The sequence below is a fragment of the Pelophylax lessonae genome, assembly GCF_965119305.1.
Source record: "Pelophylax lessonae genome assembly, chromosome: 5".
NCBI lineage: Eukaryota > Metazoa > Chordata > Amphibia > Anura > Ranidae > Pelophylax > Pelophylax lessonae.
In genome coordinates, this window is record NC_138772.1 from 233,444,656 (window position 1) to 233,466,167 (window position 21,512).

At 42.7% G+C, this 21,512-nt stretch overlaps 1 protein-coding gene across 1 annotated transcript in view; it reads right to left on the reverse strand.

Moving 5' to 3' along the window:
• ANKRD33B (ankyrin repeat domain 33B) overlaps nt 1-21,512 on the reverse strand; it is a gene marked incomplete at both ends in the record, with an annotated part of 212,292 nt that overhangs the window by 24,534 nt on the left and 166,246 nt on the right. The window contains one exon of the mRNA XM_082258932.1: nt 16,804-16,933. Within this exon, the coding sequence (XP_082115058.1) occupies nt 16,804-16,933 (130 nt within the window). The remainder of the gene's footprint in view (nt 1-16,803; nt 16,934-21,512) is intronic.

Below are 21,512 nucleotides of genomic sequence, written 5' to 3' on the forward strand. Positions count from 1 at the left end.
CCTAACCTGGCACTATACCACCCTAACCTGGCATTTTATCACCCTAACCTGGCACTATACCACCCTAACCTGGCTCTATACCACACTAACTTGGCACTATACCACCCTAATCTGGCTCTATACCACCCTCACCTGGCTCTTTACCACCCTCACCTGGCACTATACCACCCTAACCTGGCTCTATACCACCCTAACCTGGCTTTATATCACCCTGACCTAGCTCTATACCACCCTAACCTGAAACTATACCACCTTAACCTGAAACTATACCACCCTAACCTGGCTCTATATCAAGCTAACCTGGCTCTATACCACCCTAACCTGGCACTATATTACCCTAACCTGGCTCTACACCACCCTAACTTGGCACTATACCACCCTAACCTGGCACTATATCACCCTAACCTGGCTCTATACCACCCTCACCTGGCTCTATACCACCATAACCTGGCCCTATACCACCCTAACCTTGCTCTATACCACCCTAACCTGGCACTATACCACCCTAATCTGGCTCTACACCACCCTAACCTAGCTCTATATCACCTAACCTGCCACTATATCGCCCTAACTTGCCACTATATCGCCCTAACCTGCAACTATACTGCTCTAACATGGCACTATATCACCCTAATCTGCCACTATACCGCTCTAGCCTGGCACTTTATCACCCTAACCTTCCGCTATACAGTCACTATACACCCCTAGTCTGTCACTGTGACTGTACCACTCTAACGTGCCACTATACCGCCCTAACCTGCCACTATAACACCCTAGCCTACCACTGTACAGTCTCTATATCACCCTAACCTGCCACCATACTGCCACTATGCCACCCTAACCGGCCCCTATACTGCCCTAATCTGCCAAAATACTGCTACTATAACACCCTAAATGCCACTATACCACCCTATATTTAATGTAAAGGAGTCCAGAGGTATGGGGGCTGTGTAATGTGAAGGGGTTCAAAGGTATGGGGGCTGTGTAATGTAAAGGGGTCAAGGTGTAGGGGCTGTGTAATGTAAAGAGGTTCAGAGGTGTAGGGGCTGTGTAATATAAAGGGTTCCAGAGGTGTGAGGGCTGTGTAATGTAAAGGGTCCAGAGGTGTGGGGGCTGTGTAATGTAAAGAGGTCCAGAGGTGCAGGGGCTGTGTAATGTAAAGGGGTCCAGAGGTATGGGGAATGTGTAATGTTAAGGGGTCCAGAGGTACGGGGGGTTGTGTAATGAAATGGAGGTCTTCCTACATCTTATCCACAGTTATAGCTGCAGTCTTATAGATTTCTATTAGGCTGCGTGTTTTTTTTTTCTGCATTTTCTGAAAGCGCACCAAAAATCCCACATGCTGCGCCTGGTAGGGGGGGGTGCCAGATATAGGTTCCGCCCTGGGTGCCAAATGTTCTAGGTACGCCCCTGTCACAGTTAAGGGATCCTTGCCGGCTGCACTGTTTTGAGGCTTTTGTAAGGAGAGAGGTGAAAGGAAGCTGTAAAGAGAAAGAGGAGGGGGACGAGTGGGCGGTCGTGCAGAGAGGACTTTGTGAAGAGAGTTGTGAATAGCGAGGGGGAGGGTGAACAGATAACTGCTGTAAAGTTGTGAAAAGAGGTGAGAACTCTAAAGGGAAAGGGGGTGGGTTGCACAAGGTTGGATGGTGAAGTAAAATGAGGGGGCAGGGTGAAGCTGTAGTTGTGGACTAGTGTGTAAGGTGTGTGTGTTTGGGGGAGAGGGTGGGGTAATGCAGAGCTGAGTTGTTGACATAGGGTACAGAAGTGAACTGAGAGCAGGGGTGCAGAGTTGGGCAGTGTGCAGATAATGTGGCGCCACTTTTCTCCCCGAGGAATGGTGGAGTTGGGGCTGGGGAGTTGGGAGGGTGAGTTCCAGCACCTATTCTCTGAGAAAAAAAGCCCTGCAAATGAGTATATGGCACTGCAGTACATTGGACCAAAATAAAGAAGAGCGAGTAGGAGCTGCATCCAAAATTGTTATGGATTTTTTAATAAATGTTAACCATTCTCAGTTGAAAAAGAGAGGGGTAAGAAGGATTCCTACTTAAAGTGTAAGTTCACCTTTATAGAAAATCTGTAAGGTGACCTTACATTGGTCCCCATCGCCCTGGTCCCACTGCACCAGTGTCCCACGATCCCCTGCTATCAAGCACCGGGACACCGCTTCACCGGGTCCAGGGATTTGAAATCCCTATGGCTTAATCACCTATCCGTACCTCTCAGCGTGTACAGACAAGAGGCATTTTAATTGGTCAGTACTGTCACATGGATGGCGCTGACCAATCAGAATCCGTCTGTCCATCTTGTTAGTACTGCTAGGATAGGAGAGAAAGCCAGGAAGATTTCAAACCCCTGGACTGGTGAAGAGGTGTCCTGATGCTTGGCAGTGGGGGATCGCAGGACACTGGTACAGCAGGACCAGGGGCGATTGGGAGGGGGTCCAGTGTAAGGTCGCCTTACAGATTTTCTGTAAAGGTGAACTTACACTTTAAGGATAACTATTTAAAAATGGTTTCAGCTCATCAGAATGTATGAAATTGATCCAGTAGAACCAACTCTTCCTGTAAACACCAGACTTTTTAGGGAGAGCTTAAAGTGAAATGGAATGTGGAATGTAAAGTTAAAGCAGAATCGAAGGAGTGTTTTTTTAAGCGGAACTATACCCTCCTATCATTTTCAGCCAAGGAAGCTGCCATCTTGGCCTCTGTTTGATCTTCAACTACCATGATGCTGCACATGTGATCAGTTTTGATAACTGCCATTTCATGGTAAGGCAAGAAACATCTTATGGTTATGCTATAGAAACATCCCCTGAAGATCAAGTTATTCCATTTTCGAAATGCGTTAGTTGTTTCTGTCTATCTATGTTGTGATCAAGGTTATGTTTCATGATCTATGCTGTGTGATCTCTACACTGTTTTATCCACAATTATGTTTTAAACTGTATTTTTGCAAAAAAGATTTGTATATATTTTTTATTTTGGAGTTTAATTGTCTGTCGTGCCAACCAATAGCCCCTATCTGTTGGAGGGTATTCTTCTTCTATCATATTTTGGAATGAAGGCACTCCCTCCTTTCCACAATGCCCTTAAATCGATTGTGGAAAATAATTTCACATCCTTATTACCCTGACAGTGAAGTTTCCCCTATGCAGCGTAGGGTTAAACCATTTCTCCTCCAATCTCATTATGTTGCACCGTGTCTTCTTACACTCTCTGAGACTAAAAGGTTTCCTACCTACACTGGGGTCACCATTGAGATATTTGTATATCACTATCATGTCTACTCTCAAGCCTCTCTTCTCCAGAGAGAATACGTTTAGTGCTTGAAGTCGTTCCTCATAATTGAGGTCCTCCAGTCCCCTTATTCATTTCGTTGCCCGTCTCTGGACTCTAAATGGAAAAAAGAACACCGGAGAACCTCGAAATGAGGGGGGAAACTCTGAAAAGGTAGTTGTAAAGGAGGACCAACAGTGGTATAAGATGCACAAAATGCTATTCTTTTATTGAAAAAAGTATAAAAATCACATGTTATGCAAGGATGTATAGCAACCCAAACACCAAAGATTAAAAACACACAAGCCACAATAAAATCTCTGCTTTTCAAATAAAATAAAAGTATACAGAATCTCAAGGCAACAAAAAAAAAACACACAAGCAGCTTATGCACAGTAGGTGAGAACCCCAGGGCCCCCATTAGAAGCCATCCCTCTGCAACCGCATCCCTTCATGGGTCTGGCCAAGAGAGTATTTCACAGCTGATACTCTATTATCATAAACTTTTGGAAAAGGACATTCTTTCTCTCTGGTTCTTCATCCTTTTTGGCATATGCTTTGGTAATACAGACTCCTTTGTGGGACTAAACTTACCGATATACCGAAGTTTTTCTGATTTTTTTTTCACACATTAGATCCCTACTCATCAATTCATTAATGTTTATTCCCAGGGAAGATACCAATGGTATTCTAGTTGGAGTAAATGGGGCCCTGCGGTTCTTACCTACTGTGCATATGCGGCTTGTGTGTTTTTAACCTTTGGTGATTGGGTTGTGATACATCCTTGCTTAACATGTGATATTTATACTTTTTTCAATAAAGAATAGCATTTTGTGTATCTTATACCACTGTTCCCCCCTCATTTTGAGGTTCTCGGGGTTTTCTTTTTTCCATTTAACTTCACTCATTTGTGGAGTTACCCAGTCCTATATGGATGAAGCGATGCTCTTAATATTTCCACTCCTTAATTATTGAGTGGTTTCATGCTCTTGTATTTTTACCGTTTATAGTTAACTTTTTCTGGACTCTCTACAGCACATCCTTCTTGAGGATTGGTGATCAGAACTGGATGGAATACACCACAAGTGGTTGAACCAGAGTTTTATAAAGTGTCAGGATTCCCTTTTTAAGGCACACTAATAGTCTGCTGTCTTTACTTGCTGCAGCTTGACTTTGCATGCTATTTCTCAGTCTGACTTCTATTGGGACCCCCAGATCTTTCTCCATCCTGGATTCCCCTAGAGGTTCACCCCCTAGTGAGTAACTTACGTTTATATTTTTAACCCCCAAGAGGCCTTCTTGTAAAGTTTCTATATCCTGCTGTGATGGTATTGCCCTGCTTATTTTTGTATCATCAGCGAATACTAAGATTGAGCTATTTATCCCATCCTCTATATCATTTAAAAATAAATTAAACAGAATTGGTCCCAGGACAGAGCATTGGGGTACCCCACTTACCACCCCAGACCATTCTGAGTACATGTTATTTATCACCACCCTTTGGACGTGCCCCCGTAGCCAGCTTTATATCCAAGAACAAACCCTATGGTCTATACCTATAGACCTCAGTTTGTAGACTAAGCATTTGTGGGGGACTGTATCAAATGCTTTTGCAAAATCCAGATACACCACATCCACAAGACCTAATTTTATCTAGATGGCAGCTCCCTTCCTCATAGAATGTTAACGGATTGGTTTGGCAAGAACGACCCTTCATAAACCCATGCTGATTACTACTAATGATACGGTTTTCATCAGCAAATTATTTGATATGGTCCCTTATCATCCCCTTAAATACTATCAATGTTAGATTGACAGGCCTGTAGTTTCCAGGAATATATTTCTGCCCTTTTTTGAATATTGGTACAACATGGGCTTTTCACCAATCAGCTGGTACCATTCCTGTCAGTATGCTGTCCATAAAGATTAGGCAAAAACTGTCTAGCTATAACCTGACTGAGTTGTTTGAGGATCAATGAACCAGCACAGGTGTCTGAGGCTAGGGAAGGATGGTACTGGTCCGACCACTCGCCTCCCTCTAGGTGAGGGATAAACACCCCAACTCCTAGGTGCCCGAATGGCTCATCAAGCAGAAGACCGCACACTGCACCGGGGCCCACCCCTATACTTATGGGATTGAACCCAGGCACCGTCATTGATCACCACATGCACCCAGTTACTAAATTGGCTAGATTGCAAATGCTTTAATTAACGTGACTTATATTTCTACAATGGAGCCCAGGGGATGATAGATCCAACCTCTCATCCTATACGACCTGTATGTAAACCAAGATAACTTAAAACTGCTACCCTCACTTGAGCTGGAGGGTCCATCTAAAGCAAACGACGGATCCCTCTAGTTTCAATATCCCATTAATAATCTACCAGTCCAGACACCCTATCCTTTTCTCCATATTACCCCACAGAAGAAAAAAAACACATGGTAATCTGATTTCCTGTTTGATTCAAAAACAATAAACATGAATTCCTAGTTTAAATAGTTTACACAAATACACACACTGAGGCGGATTTACTAAAGACGTTGATAGCCTTAATTCAAAACATTAGTTTTAATTAAAAATTAGTTTTAATTCAAAACATTGTGTTCACTTTAATTATGAAATTATGTGAAAAGCAAATGTCTGTTTACTTTAAACACCCAATCAAGTGCTGCTGCTGTTCACACCATGTGATAATTAAAGTGAAGATTCTCAGTTAAGTTAGTTTAGTAAATCAGCCCACTTCTATAGGGAGGCTGGTTGTACGGAAGTTGATCTCTCAATCGACTTCTATACAACAAGCCTGTTGGAAAAGTTTTGCTTGATCAGTGCCGTTGGCTATAGCTGGCAGTGCTGATGAGTGTATTCTGACTACGGGGAGGCCTCCTCGCTGTCAGAAAACAAAAGCTTCGCAGAAGGGATTCCCCCATCAACATTGAATGTGTGAATTGATTTATTTTCATTTGTTCGTGTATCCACTTCTGCTAAAAATAAAGTTGCTATGGAGTGCAATCACATTTAAACTGAAATTGCAGGAGGATAAACAATGGATCATGAAAGATTACAAGATAAAATCTCACAACATAAGCCACTTAGAGATTGTGGAATTTTTTGTAAATTATTGTGGCTCTTGGCTAGCCCACAGTCTTGCATTAAGATGAAGACTAAAGAACAAGGGTAAAGGTGATGGAATGGCCAAGCATGTCTGCAGATCTAAACCCTATTGAGCATCTGTGGGGCATTCTCAAATGTAAGGTGGAGGAGCATAAGGTCTCTAACATCCACCAGCTCTGTGATGTGGCCATGGAGGAGTGGAAGAGGACTCCAGTGGCAACCTGTGAAGCTCTGGTGAACTCCATGCCCAAGAGGGTTAAGGCAGTGCTGAAAAATAGTGGTGGCCACAAAACATATTGACACGTTGGGCCCAATTTGGACATTTTAACCACTTTAGCCCCAGCTGCCGCAGATGTACTGCGGCAGGCTGGCTCTCCCAGGCAAAATCCCGTACATCTACGGCGCTCGCCTGGGAGGAGCTAGGGGTTGATCGTGCGCCGCGGGTGGCACGCTACCGCCCCCGCTCGTCAGCGGGGAAGCCAGTGCGGGTGCCAGGTGGCTCCAATGGCAGCCAGCCACCCGCGATCTCCCGCCGCTGACAGAGAAGGACGGGCGGCTGAGTAAACACAGCCATCCGTACTTCTCCCTGAAGTTATCACAGATGTCATGTGATCCTGCTATATAGGATCACATGTCTCTGTGATGACTTCACAAGCCACGCCCCCCATAGTTAGAATCATGCCCCTAGGGTCACATTTAACCCCTTGATCACCAATACTGTTAACCCCTTCACTGCCAGTGTCATTATTATAGTAACAGTGCATATTTTAAGCACTGATTACAGTAGTTAGGGGTCCGATCTGTCCGCCACAATGTCGCAGTCCCGCAAAAAATCGCAGATTGCCGCCATTACTAGTAAAAAAATCAATAAAAATGACATAAATCTTTCCCGTAGTTATTAAACGCAATAACTTTTGCGCAAACCAATCAAAATACGCTTATTGCGATATTTTTTACCAAAAATATGTAGCAGAAAACAAATTGGCCTAAAATGTTAAAAAATTTTGATTTTTACTTTTTTTTTGAGAATTTCATATAAAAGAATGTAAAAAATATTTTTTTTTTTTCAAAATTGCCTCTCTTTTTTTGTTTATAGCGCAAAAAAGTAAAAATCACACAGGTGATCAAATACCACCAAAAGAAAGATCTATTTGTGGGAAAAAAGGACATCAATTTCGTTTGGGTACAGCGTCGTACGACCGCGTAATTGTCCGTTAAATTCACGTAGTCCCGAATCGCAAAGTACATGAGGAGGACATAGACCTTGTGGGAATGTAACTATGCAAAATAGGGCCTGGTCATTGAGCAGCCAAATTCTCCAGTCTGAAAGTGGTTAACTTAGGGGTGTACTCACTTTTGTTGCCAGCAGTTTAGACAATGTTGGCTGTGTGTTGAGTTATTTTAAGGGGACAGCAAATTTACACTGTTATAGAAAGCTGTACACTGACTACAGTACATTGTAGCAAAGTGTAATTTCTTCAGTATTGTCACATGAAAAGAAATAATAAAATATTTACAAAAATGTGAGGGGTGTACTCATTTTCGTGAGATACTGTATATATATATATATATATATATATATATATATATTGTGAGGGGTTAGCTTGGTAGCGGGGTTCGTTACACAGAAAGACAGCCAAGGAGTGGTTGAAAACAACAGTCTATGGTTTATTCTTCCTATTTTCTTCAAACATTTGCAAGCATCCAAAACAGCATAATTCAAAAACAAACATAAAATAAAACCCTGGCCACTTGGGGCATCTACCTTCACACACAGGAACCTACCTACGGTGTCTGTCCCAACCTACTGCTGGGCAGACACTGCTGGTCATACAGCAGAAAACTAACAGTCTTTGTTTTCTTTCCACACAGAAAAAATCCAACACTTCACCTTCAGAAGTCTTTCAGCTGACTGCTCTCCTCAACTCACACAGCTCCAGGAGGCATTCAACTCACTGCTCTCCTCAACGCACACAGCTCCAATCAGTAGTCATCCTCTGGATAACTTATAGAGGCCTTAATTGCCTCATCCTGAACAGCTGAAGCTTTTTCAACGTCCTTACACCTTTCTGGCTACCTCTGCAGCCGACACCCTATAGTAATTGGTGAATTGTCTACACAAGGCAGAAATGTATCTCCCGTCTGTGACAACACCCACAGATTTACCTGACTTCCTGTCACAATATATATATATATATATATATATATATATATACACACACACACACACACACACACTATATTATTGGGACACCTGCTTAATGGTATACCAGTTTTAGTCTGTAGGGTTCAATATTGAGTTGGCCCACCCTTTGCAGCTATAGCAGCTTCAACTCTTCTGGGAAGGCTGTCCACAAGGTTTAGGAGTACACAAAGCAAGGTCCATAAAGACATGAATGAGCGAGTTTGGGGGGGAAGAACTTGACTGGCCTGCACAGAGTCCTGACCTCAACCCCATAGAACATCGTTGGAATGAATTAGAGTGGAGACTGCGAGCCAGGCCTTCATGTCCAACATTAGTGCCTCCTAACCTCACAAATGGGCTGTTGGAAGAATGTGAGGAAAAGGGGATGAGTTTCAAGGCTCCCCTTTTTCATATGGGATCACCGCAGCTAGGGGTTTTAAGGCTCCCCTCAGGTGAGGACGTGGTTGAGTCTCCCCACAGGTGAAGGTGTGGTGTCTGGGGGAGCATTGTTACCTGATAGGTGGGATCCTTGGAAAGGTCTAGAATTCTCTGGAACCCCTTGAGGTGCTTATAAAAGAGGGGCTCTGACAGGATTTGTGCCAGTCATCGCCGGAAGGACAGGACTGGACTGCGAAGCTCACCCAACCCCCCCCCCCCCCCTTATCGCAGCCTTTATAATGTGGTGGGTCACCTTTTCTTAGAAAAAGGGGGACAGTTTAATGGATAATGAGATGTGGTACTTCAGCTCGAGCTGTAATAGCTGAGTTGAAAAATGGTATGAAATTAAAGTTATAAGTGATATGGTTTTTCGTATAAAGTTGACGTTTTATTAAAGTGTAAGTTGAAACCAATTAATAAAGGCCGCGGCCACATTTTTGCCAATAAATGGTTCTGATGTAGTATTTTTTAGCTTGACTAAAGATTGTTAGAGAATGAATGCTGCGTGTGGTCCCATGGTCAAACATTCCCATATACACATTCCTAAACCTTGTGGACAGCCTTCCCAGAAGAGTTGAAACTGTTATAGTTGCAAAGGGTGGGCCATCTCAATATTGAACCCTACGGACTAAGACTGGGATGCCATTAAAGTTTACAGTATGTGCGTGTAAAGGAAGGCATCACAATATTTTTGACAATATGGTGTGTAAATATACAGGTGTATTTCATAAGATTTGAATATCATCAAAAAGGTAATTTATTTCAGTAATTCAATTCAAAAAGTGAAACTCATATTTTATATAGATGCGTTACACACAGTGTGATATATTTCAAGCATTTTTTTTCTTTTAATTTTGATGATTATGGCTTATCACTAGTGATAAACCAAAATTCAGTTAAATAATTCAGTAAATTAACTTTTTGATGATATTCTCAATTTATGAGATGCACCCATGTATGTATATATATATATATATATATATATATATATATATATATATCCACAGTAATACAGTATAGTCTATGTTTAGTGAACAGTTTCCTTTAGTATATCTTCTTCTACCATGTTATCAATTGATAAGAATTGGAGGTGTTGTAGAGTTCTCATCATGTTTATATGCAGACACAGGCCCCTTTAACTCTGTCTCCAACAACTCCCTGGGTTTTTGGACACACACAGGTAAGATGAGTTCACCAACACCTGATGAGGTAGAGTTTCTTGTTCTGCTGCCAAGTGAGAGGCCTTCCACAGTCAAAAGTGAAGTAATGATTCTCAGCTAGGAACTGTTGTTATAAAATTTTATAGAGACTATGCTAATCAGCCACGTGTCACTCTGACTGAGCCATTGAAACATTCCTGTAAAGAGTCCAAGTTTGTGCAACTTTCACAATCTGTTTTGTATTATTCTGCAATGTGTGCATGCTCTTTGCCGTCCTAAACATATTCTGCATTATTGCCATGTAAAGTTATTTCCCATCTGATCATTTAGCCTATTGCTTATTCTGTTAAATTTAATGAACAGGATTGGTCCTGTCAGACAATGGCGATGGGAGTGGTGTGACAGCGGCGCCTCGTAGTACAATTTCAGAGGGAAGCAGGCAATTTACTGCCCCTGCATTAATGACCACCTTATTACTGGGAGGATACCTCCTGCAACAATTATCCAAGTACATAGGACCAGGTTAGGCCTTGGGTCAAAATTTGGCTGGTTCAGCAGGGACCAGCCAAATATCAATCAATGCATGGGCAGGCTGGTTATGCAGAAGTCAATCTACCGATTAACTTCCACAAAACCACCTGTTGGGTTTTTCCCTGATCGATCAATGTCGCTGGCTATAGCAGGCAGCACTGATCAGTGTATTCTGATGGCGGGGAAGTCTCCCCACTGTCAGAATACAATAACTCAGCAGGAGTGATTCCCCTCGTCCACCTTGATTGTGTCGATGCGAGAAGCTGGACTTTTTTTCCTCTTAATTTACTGATTGAATGAAAAAAAATTGAAGAAATTATGGGCTGCCTTACTGTAGTGGCAGCAGGGGGTTTTACACTCTCCACAAGCTGACTGTTGGCTTTTTAATAAAAGGGGTGCCCATTGGCATTCCAAAACTACAAAAATGCAAGCTTGTATTTAGGGCAGCAAACAATGATTTCAAGAGACACATTGCTGAGAAGAGTAAAAAGTATAATAATAGTAAAAAGGTTAGGTCAGAATATATTGGCTCCAAAAAAGATAATCAGAGAAAGTGTGTCACAAGCGACATGTAGAAGGTAACTGTTTTAAATGCATTCTTCTCAGTTTATACAAATGAAAAGGAGGGGTATAATAAACAAGACAGGGATTTTATTGATGTTAAATATAATTAATGTACGCTTGTGGCTGACAGAAACCAGTGTTCAAAAAAGACCAGTAAAACTAATTGTGGATAAATCAACAAGAACTGGATGGCTTACACCTGAGAGTTCTCAAAGACCTCAACCACTTGCTTACTGGGCAAACAAACAAAACACACCAAGCCAAAGTCGGTGAATCAGCGCTCACTGATGCATGCAAACAATGATTCCAAAAACAAACACCAATGGGAAATATATAAAAGAGTAGGAAACAATAGGGAATAAAATTAAATTAAAACATAAACGTCAAACAGGCCTGAGCTGGCAAACGTCCAAGGGGAGGGTGGAAAGTTCCAATAGGAAGGATGGCTCAGGCACTGTTGTGTAAATCCACGAAGGAGGGGAACAACGACCAGCAGCTCCTGTGAGAGGTGTGGGAATCCTTCAGAACAGATATGCAAATAGGAAAAACAAAGGGCGTCAGGTCAAAGCAGGAAGTGGTAAAAGGCACCGGAATGAGCAGCACAGCCACTGCTGTGTGCAAGGTGCTGCCCCATCCTCTGCTGCTGCATCCGGCTCCTTGCACACAGCAGTGGCTGCGTTGCTCATCCCGGTCCTGAGTAACCCTCCAGCCCATACCATCTTGTGGACATTGTCATGAGGAAGACGATCTGCTTGTCACCTATTGACATGTAAGTGTATGAGAAATAAATGTGCTTTTATCACTTTCTGCTTTGACCTGGCGCCCTTTGTTTTTCCTATTTGCACACTTGCTTACTGGGCACTTACTGTATACACCCTTCCTACCCAGAAAAATTTTCAGCTTTCAGCGCTCTCACACTTTGAATGACAATTGTGCGGTCATGCAACACTGTACCCATATGAAATTTGTATTTTTTTCACACAAATATAGCTTTCATTTGGTGGTATTTAATCACCACTTGGTTTTTTTCATTTTCTCTTACGTCCTCTGACAGTCGCCGCCCATTCATACAGTCTTCACGATTAGGTATTGGCCCCCTCCGCAGGAGCAAGCTAGTAAGTAATTTTGTTAATACAACAAACATTAACATATAGACACACCCACAGGGGGCCATCCCTCTGGCCTATATCCTCCAGTCAGTACCACTCTAATCCACTTATTTGCTGCCTAGCATCAGGAGTAGGCTATGTTTTCCCTGCTGGGACCTAGTGTCTCAGTTTTTTTCTTGTTTTATTTCTGAAAAGTGTTTTTTCTTTTAAGAATAGCTTTTTATTTTTTCTCACCTACGCTAGTTAGTCAGAATTTGGAGGACTACAAGCGTTAGCAGAACTGGGCCTCGTACTGGTTAATATAGAACCTTATGGAGTCCCAGTCTGCCATCGAGCGCCGCAGGCTTTTGGTACGCCCAGGCCTTGCAACGACAGTTACATAAATGATATTGCTGCGCCAATTGAAAAATTATTCAATCAAAGTGATGATTAATGCATATATACAAAATAAAACTATATATACTAATGTAAAAGCAAATCAATGCTACCAAGTGCAGTAAGGTGCAAGGCTATTAAAAGTCCCAGTGCTAATGACCAAGTGAATAGTAAATTAAAATCCCAAAAGATCAGTGAAAAAAATGAATAGCCAAAAAATCAAATCAAATAAAACTCTCAATCTTCATCTGTAATCAATATTAAAGTGCCACAGTGCTCCACACTCCACACAGGTGCTCCCGGTGACTAGTGCCAGATTTACAGCTCACCTTAGGGATAGACTCCAAGGAGTCATACACACATAAAGATCCTATGGACCAACAACCTATTATTTCCTCTCCTTCCACTTCAGCTGCCCTCTGAGTGCGACAGGAAAATAAAGGGGAGAGGGGATCTAGTGCTCTCTGTTTTAAACGCTTTATTTTAAATCAAAAAGGTAGAGATACAATTACATTCCCCAGCACTTCAGCAGTGCAGGCTTGTAACAGCAGAAAAAACTTGATGACAGAACCTCCCAAGGACTGATGCTATGAGTAGGCTCCTCCCCCCGTATGCGTTATGTCAGCCTTTATCTGCTGCACTTGAGACATTAGCGTCAAAAGTTGATCTGCTGATGTCTGACCGAGTTACAAAGAAACGGCCTATGCCCTCTCAGTCTTCTGATTCAGAGCCTGAATTGGTTGCCACGGGTGATGTCCCCCTTGAGGGGTCCCCATCTTCTCAGCCAGATGTGGAGGAGGAGGATTCTTCCTCTGAGATAGCACGTGACCACGTTGCGGTAGACGCACCTATTAGCACCGTTAAGGAGACTTTAAATCTTGATGATGAGCCCTACATGGCAGGTGAGCGGGTTTCCTTCGGGACCCGCAAGGCTCTGAAGTCGGGTCAGGTTTTTCCTTGTCCCGAGGAGTTTCAGGAAATGGTAAATGACCAATGGCGTCGCATTAAGCAGACGCTGGTAGTACTTAAGAGATTTAAGTACCGTTATCCCTTTGCGGATTCGGTTGATACTCACTGGACTGTGGTTCCTAAAGTGGACCACACTGTTTCCAGACTGAATAAATCCACCTTGGTGCCCGTGGAAGACTCCCCGGTGTTTAAGGACCCAGCGGATAGATGGGTGGAAACGCTTTCCCACCACATGTATATAGTGGCGGGTTCCCTGCTGAAACCGGTGAAACCGGTGTTCACCTCAGTGATGGTCTCTCAGACTATCGCAGAATGGGCTAAGGTGCTTAGGCGCACTCTGGTAGCAGAGGCAGTTTCTGCTGCTGCGCTGAACATGTTGGATCAAATGGCACAGGCCTTGATGTACCTGTGTGACGCGGCTTTGGATGAGGCTCCTTTGGTCGCACGTCTATCTGCGGTCAGGATTGCAATCCACCGCATTATTTGGCTGAAAAGCTGGTCAGCCGACCACGCTTCTAAGAAGACAGTGTCTGACATCCCTTATGCGGGGGATCGTCTTTTTGGTGACTCTCTGGATGAGCTGATCAAGGGGCTTACTGGGGGTAAGAGTACTCTCTTGCCTCAAGTCTTGAAAGGTAAATCTCCCTACGCTAAGCAGGGTCCCTCCTTTAAGACTAACCGGGGGTCTTTTCGTGCCTTCGGGGCACAGGAAAAGGGTAAGTCCTTCAAGGCCTCTGGTGGTCACAAGAAATTTTGGGCGGGTAAGCCCAAAACTGGGTCAAGCTGGGCAGGCAACCCAGTCCACCCCTTCCTGAAGGGACGCCCTCACCGTATCAGGGGTGGGGGGATGTGTGCGTTGTTTTCCTGAGCCCTGGCTGTCTGACATTCATTCTCATTCATTCAGGGTACAAGATTACCCAAGGTTCAAAATCTTCTCGCCAAAGTGGTCATCGTGCCGGTCCCTCCGCGTGACAGGTTTCGGGGGGTTTTACTCCAATCTTTTCACAGTGCCCAGAAAAGAGGGCAAGGTGCATCTGATTTTAGACCTAAAGTTACTGAACGGCTTTGTGCGGGTACAGAAGTTCTGGATGGAATCCATCCGGTCGGTGGTGGCATCTCTGAGTCCAGGGGAATTCATGGCCTCCATCGACCTAAAAGATGCATATCTGCACATCCCTTTTTACGAGGGTCATCAGCGGCATCTCCGCTTCGCAATCACAGAGGAGCATTACCAGTTTGTGGTGTTGCCCTTTGGTCTCGCTTCGGCTCCAAGGGTGTTCACCAAGGTTTTGGCTCCTGTGTTGGATCCTTACCATGTGGGGCAGGCATCCTCAGTCTTGGACAGAAGGATTTCTCGAAGCCACCAGGTGAGATCGGATCTTTTGTGGTGGCTCCAGTCACCGATTCTGACGCAAGGCAAGTCCTTCTGGCCGTTATTGTGGACGGGGCTCTCCACGGATGCCAGCCTGTTGGGCTGGGGTAGAGTTCTGGGCACGATTTGTGCCCAGGGGACGTGGTCGGGGGAGGAGTTCTCCCTACCGATAAATGTCCTGGAGCTCCGGGCAATCAAGCTCTGTTTATTCCGTTGGTCGGCTCAGGGCTGCCCTGTAGGAGTGCAGGCGGACAATGCCACAGCGGTGGCGTACATCAATCATCAGGGGGGCACCAGGAGGCCAGGGAAGTGGCCGAGATTCTGTCTTGGGCCGTATCACATGTTCCGGCGATTTCGGTCGTCCACATTCCAGGTGTGGAAAACTGGCAGGCGGACTATCTGAGTCGTCACACCCAGGACCAGGGGGAATGGTCTTTACACCCGGAGGTGTTTCACCTTCTGTGTATCTGGTGGGGGTCTCCGGACGTGGATCTGTTCGCATCCCATCTCAACCAAAAAGTGGAAAGGTTCGTTGCTCGATCTCGCGATCCTCTGGTGGAAGCCTCGGACGCGTTAGTGGGGCCGTGGCATCGGTATCGGCTGATATATGCATTTCCTCCGATTCAAATGTTGTCCAGGTTCCTCCGCAGGTTAGCCTCGGAACGGATGGTCTTGGTACGCAGACATTATGCAGATGGTTGTCGAACCTCCCTGGCGGCTTCCACTAAGAAACAATCTTCTGTCTCAGGGACCGATCTTCCATCCTGCTTTACAGTCGCTGAGAGAAAGGGGTACCCCGTCGGCTACCATTCCTACCTTGCTAAAAGCTAGAAAAGCTTCCTCTGGGAAGATTTATCATTGCACCTGGATGGCATATTTTGCCTGGTGTGAGTCACAAGGTCTTCACCCCCGCTCCTTTTCAGTGGCGAGGGTTTTGGCCTTCCTACAGACTAAGGTGGATCAGCTCCTGGCGCTGACCATGATCAAAGGCCAATTGTCGGCCTTGGCCATTCTTTTTCAGCGCCCTTTGGCATCTAATTCCTTGATTCGCACCTTTATTCAGGGGATGCGTCATCTGGCTCCACAGAGGAAGGCTCCCTTACCTCCCTGGGACCTGAATCTGGTTCTGTCCGTTTTACAACGACCTCCCTTTGAGAACATCAGAGAGATCCCTCTGCCTGTGTTGTCCCCGAAAGTTGCCTTTCTAGTGGCGTCACATCTGCTCGCAGAGTGTCTGAGGGGATCCTAGTAGATCACAGACTCCGCAATAGCGTGCAATATCGAGCTGCAGCAAGCATAATTAGAAGACTATTGGTATGCATTAAAAATAATATTTACACAAGAGAGAAAAAAGAAAACTATAATTCTTCCACTTTACAAAACCCTGGTTCAGCCACATAGTTACATAGTTGGTAAGGTTGAATAAAAACACTGGTTTATCCAGCTCAACCTGTGTGAAAGTATGTACTATATGTGTGTGTGTTTGTGTGAATTTTTATGTCATCACCATTTTTAATTTTTAGACTTGGTTTACCTTGCAGTTCACAGATTCAATGTTGTACTCTTTATGAAAACATTTTCACAAGCTTTCATTTTTTATTCCTTTGACTTAGCCAACAATTGCTTTAATTACAGTTTCTCTAATGTTTCTGTTAAATATTTTCACAGTTTCAAAGCAGGGAATACATTAGTCCTAAAGAAGCAAAACCTACCTGCTTGGGATGCTGTTATGAGAGCTGTATTCCCGTCATTGTCTTGCCAGTTGACATCAATGTAGGGACACTGAGATAACACAATCACTATATCCACATAGCCTTGATAGCATGCGATAAGTAGGCCCGTCTGTAAATTCATAACAAAATCAAATTCAGTTATGCAGATAGATCATACATTCAAAAAAGGAAGTAAAGGCTGAAAAATACATTTCTTTCCAAAATAAAAAGCTCAAACGAAACTAAAAGCTGAATGACTGAAGAGAAGAGAAAAAAATCTTCCTACTTGTCTTTAAAACTTACAGTTTTTAGGTTAGACTGGATTAAAAATTTAGCAGACAGGTCTTCGTTTTCTCTTTAGAAAGCTAAAAATGCTCATCAAAATCAGTACTATAGTCACTATATCCACATAGCCTTGATAGCATGTGACATGTGTAAATTCATAACAAAATTTACTTCAGTTATGTAATAATAATAATATTCTTTTTAAAAATATTCATACAGTAAATAATAACCATAGTAAACAAATAATCATATAAACCAACAGTTTAGATACTTGTGAACTTTTAAAAAATATTTAAATAAAATTAATCAAGAACCAATACATTTCTTTTATACAGTTGTTTTGATTTCACCCTTCCATATCCAATTGAAAACCTGATCTTTGTGTTAAGATGATCCTTAAAATCTGTAGTTAGCACAATACAAAACAATAGTTTTGTGTAAGAAGACCAAAATGGGTAACAACTCATCAAAACTTTTTTGCATTTATAGCTATATTTTACTTTTGTAATCTGATCTGTTGTTGGGTTGTGCAATGATGCTCCTCATTGTTAAACACTATAAACGAATATACAGTTGTGAAAAAAAGTTGTGAAACCTTGGAAATGTTCTAGATCTCACTAAGAACAGCTCCAAAAATGTCCTGAATAAAAATGGTTTATTTGTGTAACAAACACAATAAAAAAATTACATTGTCATTGACGTTTCTTAACAAATGGTTTAAACAATGAAAAAGTAAATGATAGAAAAATGTGTGATCCTCCTGTGTAATAAAATATTGAAAGATGGTAATTAGATCCTGAGTACAAAATAATTTAGATGTGACTTTATTTTCCCTGTTAATAACCAAAACAAACCAAAACTGCTTTTGACAGAATGGGATTAAATACTAAAAAGCCAAATGTCCCTACACACACAACTAGGGGTTTATTTAACCACCTAGGCCCTGGAAGGTTTACCCCCATTCACCACCAGGCCATTCTTTGCGATACGGCACTGCTTTATTTTAACTGACAATTGCGCTGATGTGCGACAGTGTACCCAAATACAATTTATGTCTTTTTTCCCCCACAAATAGAGCTTTCTTTTGCTGGTATTTGATCACCTTTTTTTTTTTTTGGCGCTATAAACAAAAATGACCGACAATTTTGAAAAAAAAAAACAACAAACAATATTTTGTACTTTATGCTACAAAATATACCTAATAAAAAAATGTAAAAAATCAAATTTATTCATCAATTTAGGCCAAAATGTATTCTGGAACTATGTAAAATCCAAGTATACTATATCTACAATCTTTCCTTTTCTAAGTTTTTGCCCACTTCCTCTTAAAAGAAGTCACATTTGTTTGACAAATTCTGTCTTTTGTGAATCCATTCTGCCTATTGCTCGATGTTTGCAGCCACCCACTGATTGTTGGGCAGAGACTCAGAATGGAGCTCTGCCTATGTAAACATGGAAGAGTTCCATTCTGACAGGGTGGAAGGGATTGATTTAGTGTTTCTGCAGAGCAGGGACTAAAAATCATCTCTTCCCCTAGTAAAAGCAGCATATACAGTACACAAAAACACTAGTTAGGCACACAGTTAACTCTTTGATTGCCCTAGATATTTTATCCCCTTCCCAGCCAGTGTCAGTACAGTGACAGTGCATATTTTTTTAGCACTGATCACTGTATTAGTGTCACTGGTTCCCGCAAAGTGTCAAAAGTGTCAGTTAGTGTCCGATTGTCCTCCACAATATCACAGTCCCGCTATAAGTCGCTGGTCACCGCCATTACTAGTATAAACATTTTTTTAAAAATTCCCTAAATATATACCATAGATTGTAAACGCTATAACGCTTGCGTAAACCAATCAATACATGCTTATTGCATTTTTTTATACCAAAAACGTAGCAGAATACATATTGGCCTAAATTTTTGAAGAAGTTAGATTTTTAACATTTTTTTTATTGGATATGTTTAATAGCAGAAAGTAAAAAATATAGTTTTTCTTTTTTTTTTTTTTTTAAACTTGTTGGTCTTTTTTTTGTTTTAAGGGCAAAAAAGAAAAACCCAATGGTGATCAAATAATACCAAAATAAAGCGTTATTTGTGTGAAAAAAATTACATAAATTTTATTTGGGTACAGTGTTGCATGACTGCGCAATTGTCCGTTAAAGTAACGCAGTGCAGTATCGCAAAAAGTGGCCTGGTCATGAAGGGGAGTAAAACTTCTAGAGGTCAAGTGGTTAAAGTTAAAGCAGAGTTCCAGGCTAAAATGCAAATAGGTCCTGAACAATAAAGCATCCCCCTCCCCCCCTCGTTTTTGGATATCTTTTTTTTTTTAATAGTTTTGTGCCTTTTCTAATGTTTATAAGTTCTGTCCTACCTTGCTACTGCGAGGTACGTCATTTTTGCGATTGCTTTGGGCCCTCCTCCTTCCCCCTGCTGCCTTCTGGGACCGGTGTGTGTCCCAGAAGATGAAGAGACCACTCAGAAAGCGTGACTCGCGCATGTGCAGTAGGAAAACGGCAGTGAAGCCTGAAGGCTCCCTTACTTGCATTGTCGGTGCCTGCACCCGAAGCCAATAGACAAGTCAGCTTGGGGTGCCGACATTGCGAGAACCCTGGAGTGTCCTTATATTAAAAGTTAGCAGCTACAGTATTTGTAGCTGCTCCACTTTAAGTGTTTTTATCTTTGCAGTTTGTGCGTTTGTTCGTATGTTCAACCTATCACTAATATTCACTGAGTAGATAATTAATGGGGGGTTGATGTGCAGGGTAGAGGGTTGTAAGTCAGGATTATCGTGTAGGAAGTTTGGTTACTGTAGTTAGAGCGAGTAGTAAGGGCTCACTGAATGGAAGACCAGTCTTGGGTTTAAGCAAGTAAATCACGTACATTCGACTCGAGCATTGGATGTTCATGTGTTCGCTGAACACGCAAACACCCTGGGCGCTCGGCGGAAGGTTCACCCACCGACAAGAGCCCCATAATGCATTGCGAGATCGCAGTGCATAAGTTGCTTGTGATTGGCCAAAGCATGCACCTGACTTGTATGTTTTGGCAAGTCACAGCACAATGTCCTGTCGAGCCATGATTGGCCAAAGGCAGGGTGCCTTTAGCTAATCATGGCTCACGCCCCACACTATATAAGGCTGCTTACAAGGCAGCCCTGTGTAGTGTGTTAGTGGAGATTAGGCAGGTAGTTAGTGGATCGTGTGTTCAGTCAGTGTAGTGCTGCGCTGATTCTTGTGTAACAAAAGTGTAGTGGTGCCACTGAAGTGTTGGTGTATACAGTTTTTTTTTTTCATTGAGATATATATATATTTTTTTTATTTATTTATTTATTTATTTTTATTTTTTGCAGCATCACGTGCTGTTGCTTCATTATTAGTACTCCCCCCTTCCCCCCGTGTTGCAGGGGCTATTACTTCTGCGTCAGTAGTGATTTTTTTCTTTGGGGCGCAGCAGCACCAATAATATCTAGGGCAGAATTGCTGTCCCCCTTTCTGCGTTGCAGGTGCTATTCCTTCTGTGTCAGCAGTGGTTTTATTTTTTTTTTTTTTTTGTGACACAGCAGCTCTATTATTATTTAGGGCATAATTGCTGTGCCCTCTTCTGCATCTCAGGTGCTATTCCTTCTGCATTAGCAGTGGTTTTCTTTTTTTTTTTGGACTTTATTAATTTTTTCTTTATTAAAAAAAAAAAAACTATAATAAACTATACTAAGCTATAATAAAATGGTTTGTAGTGCACCAAGCACAAAAGTATTGCACCCAAGCACCATATTCCATTCCAACCCCTATAATAAAAAGTTATAAAAATCCCCTAAAAAATTGCCATTATGTCTGAAAGGCCAACAAGAAAAGGCAGATGCTCACAGGCTACTAAAAAAAGGGCAAGCAGCCTCTGTGTCCACAGTGAAAAGTAGTGGTCACAGCTGCCATAGCGGCCTATTCCACATGCTCCTTGTCCACAGCTACTCCTTCCATAGCCCCACCATCATGCATGGAGGAGTCAACTGAATTATTGGATCATAGTGTCAGTTACATGCTGCTGGAGGATGCGCAGCAATTTGAATGCTCCAATGTTGGTTCCCAGGTTGAGGAAGGGAGTAACATGAGCCTAGAGAGAGGGGCTGCTAATGAAAGACAAGAAACTAGCAGCATACTGCCAAGTTTGCTCCAGTGAGGAGGAGGGAGGGGATGATGAGTTCACTGACTGTACTTGGGGACCTGAGAGAATAGAGGAGGAAAGTGAGGAGGAGGCACAACTCCAATGAGGCAGGATGTCCTCCATAGGCCGGCTTAATGGCAGCTACCCTATCGCATCACACCACAGAGCTCCACAGGTGCAGGGCACTGCTAACTCCCCGGTGACTTCCAAAAGTTCATTGGTGTGGACTTTTTTCAACACATGTGCAGCAGACCACAGCATTGTTCTT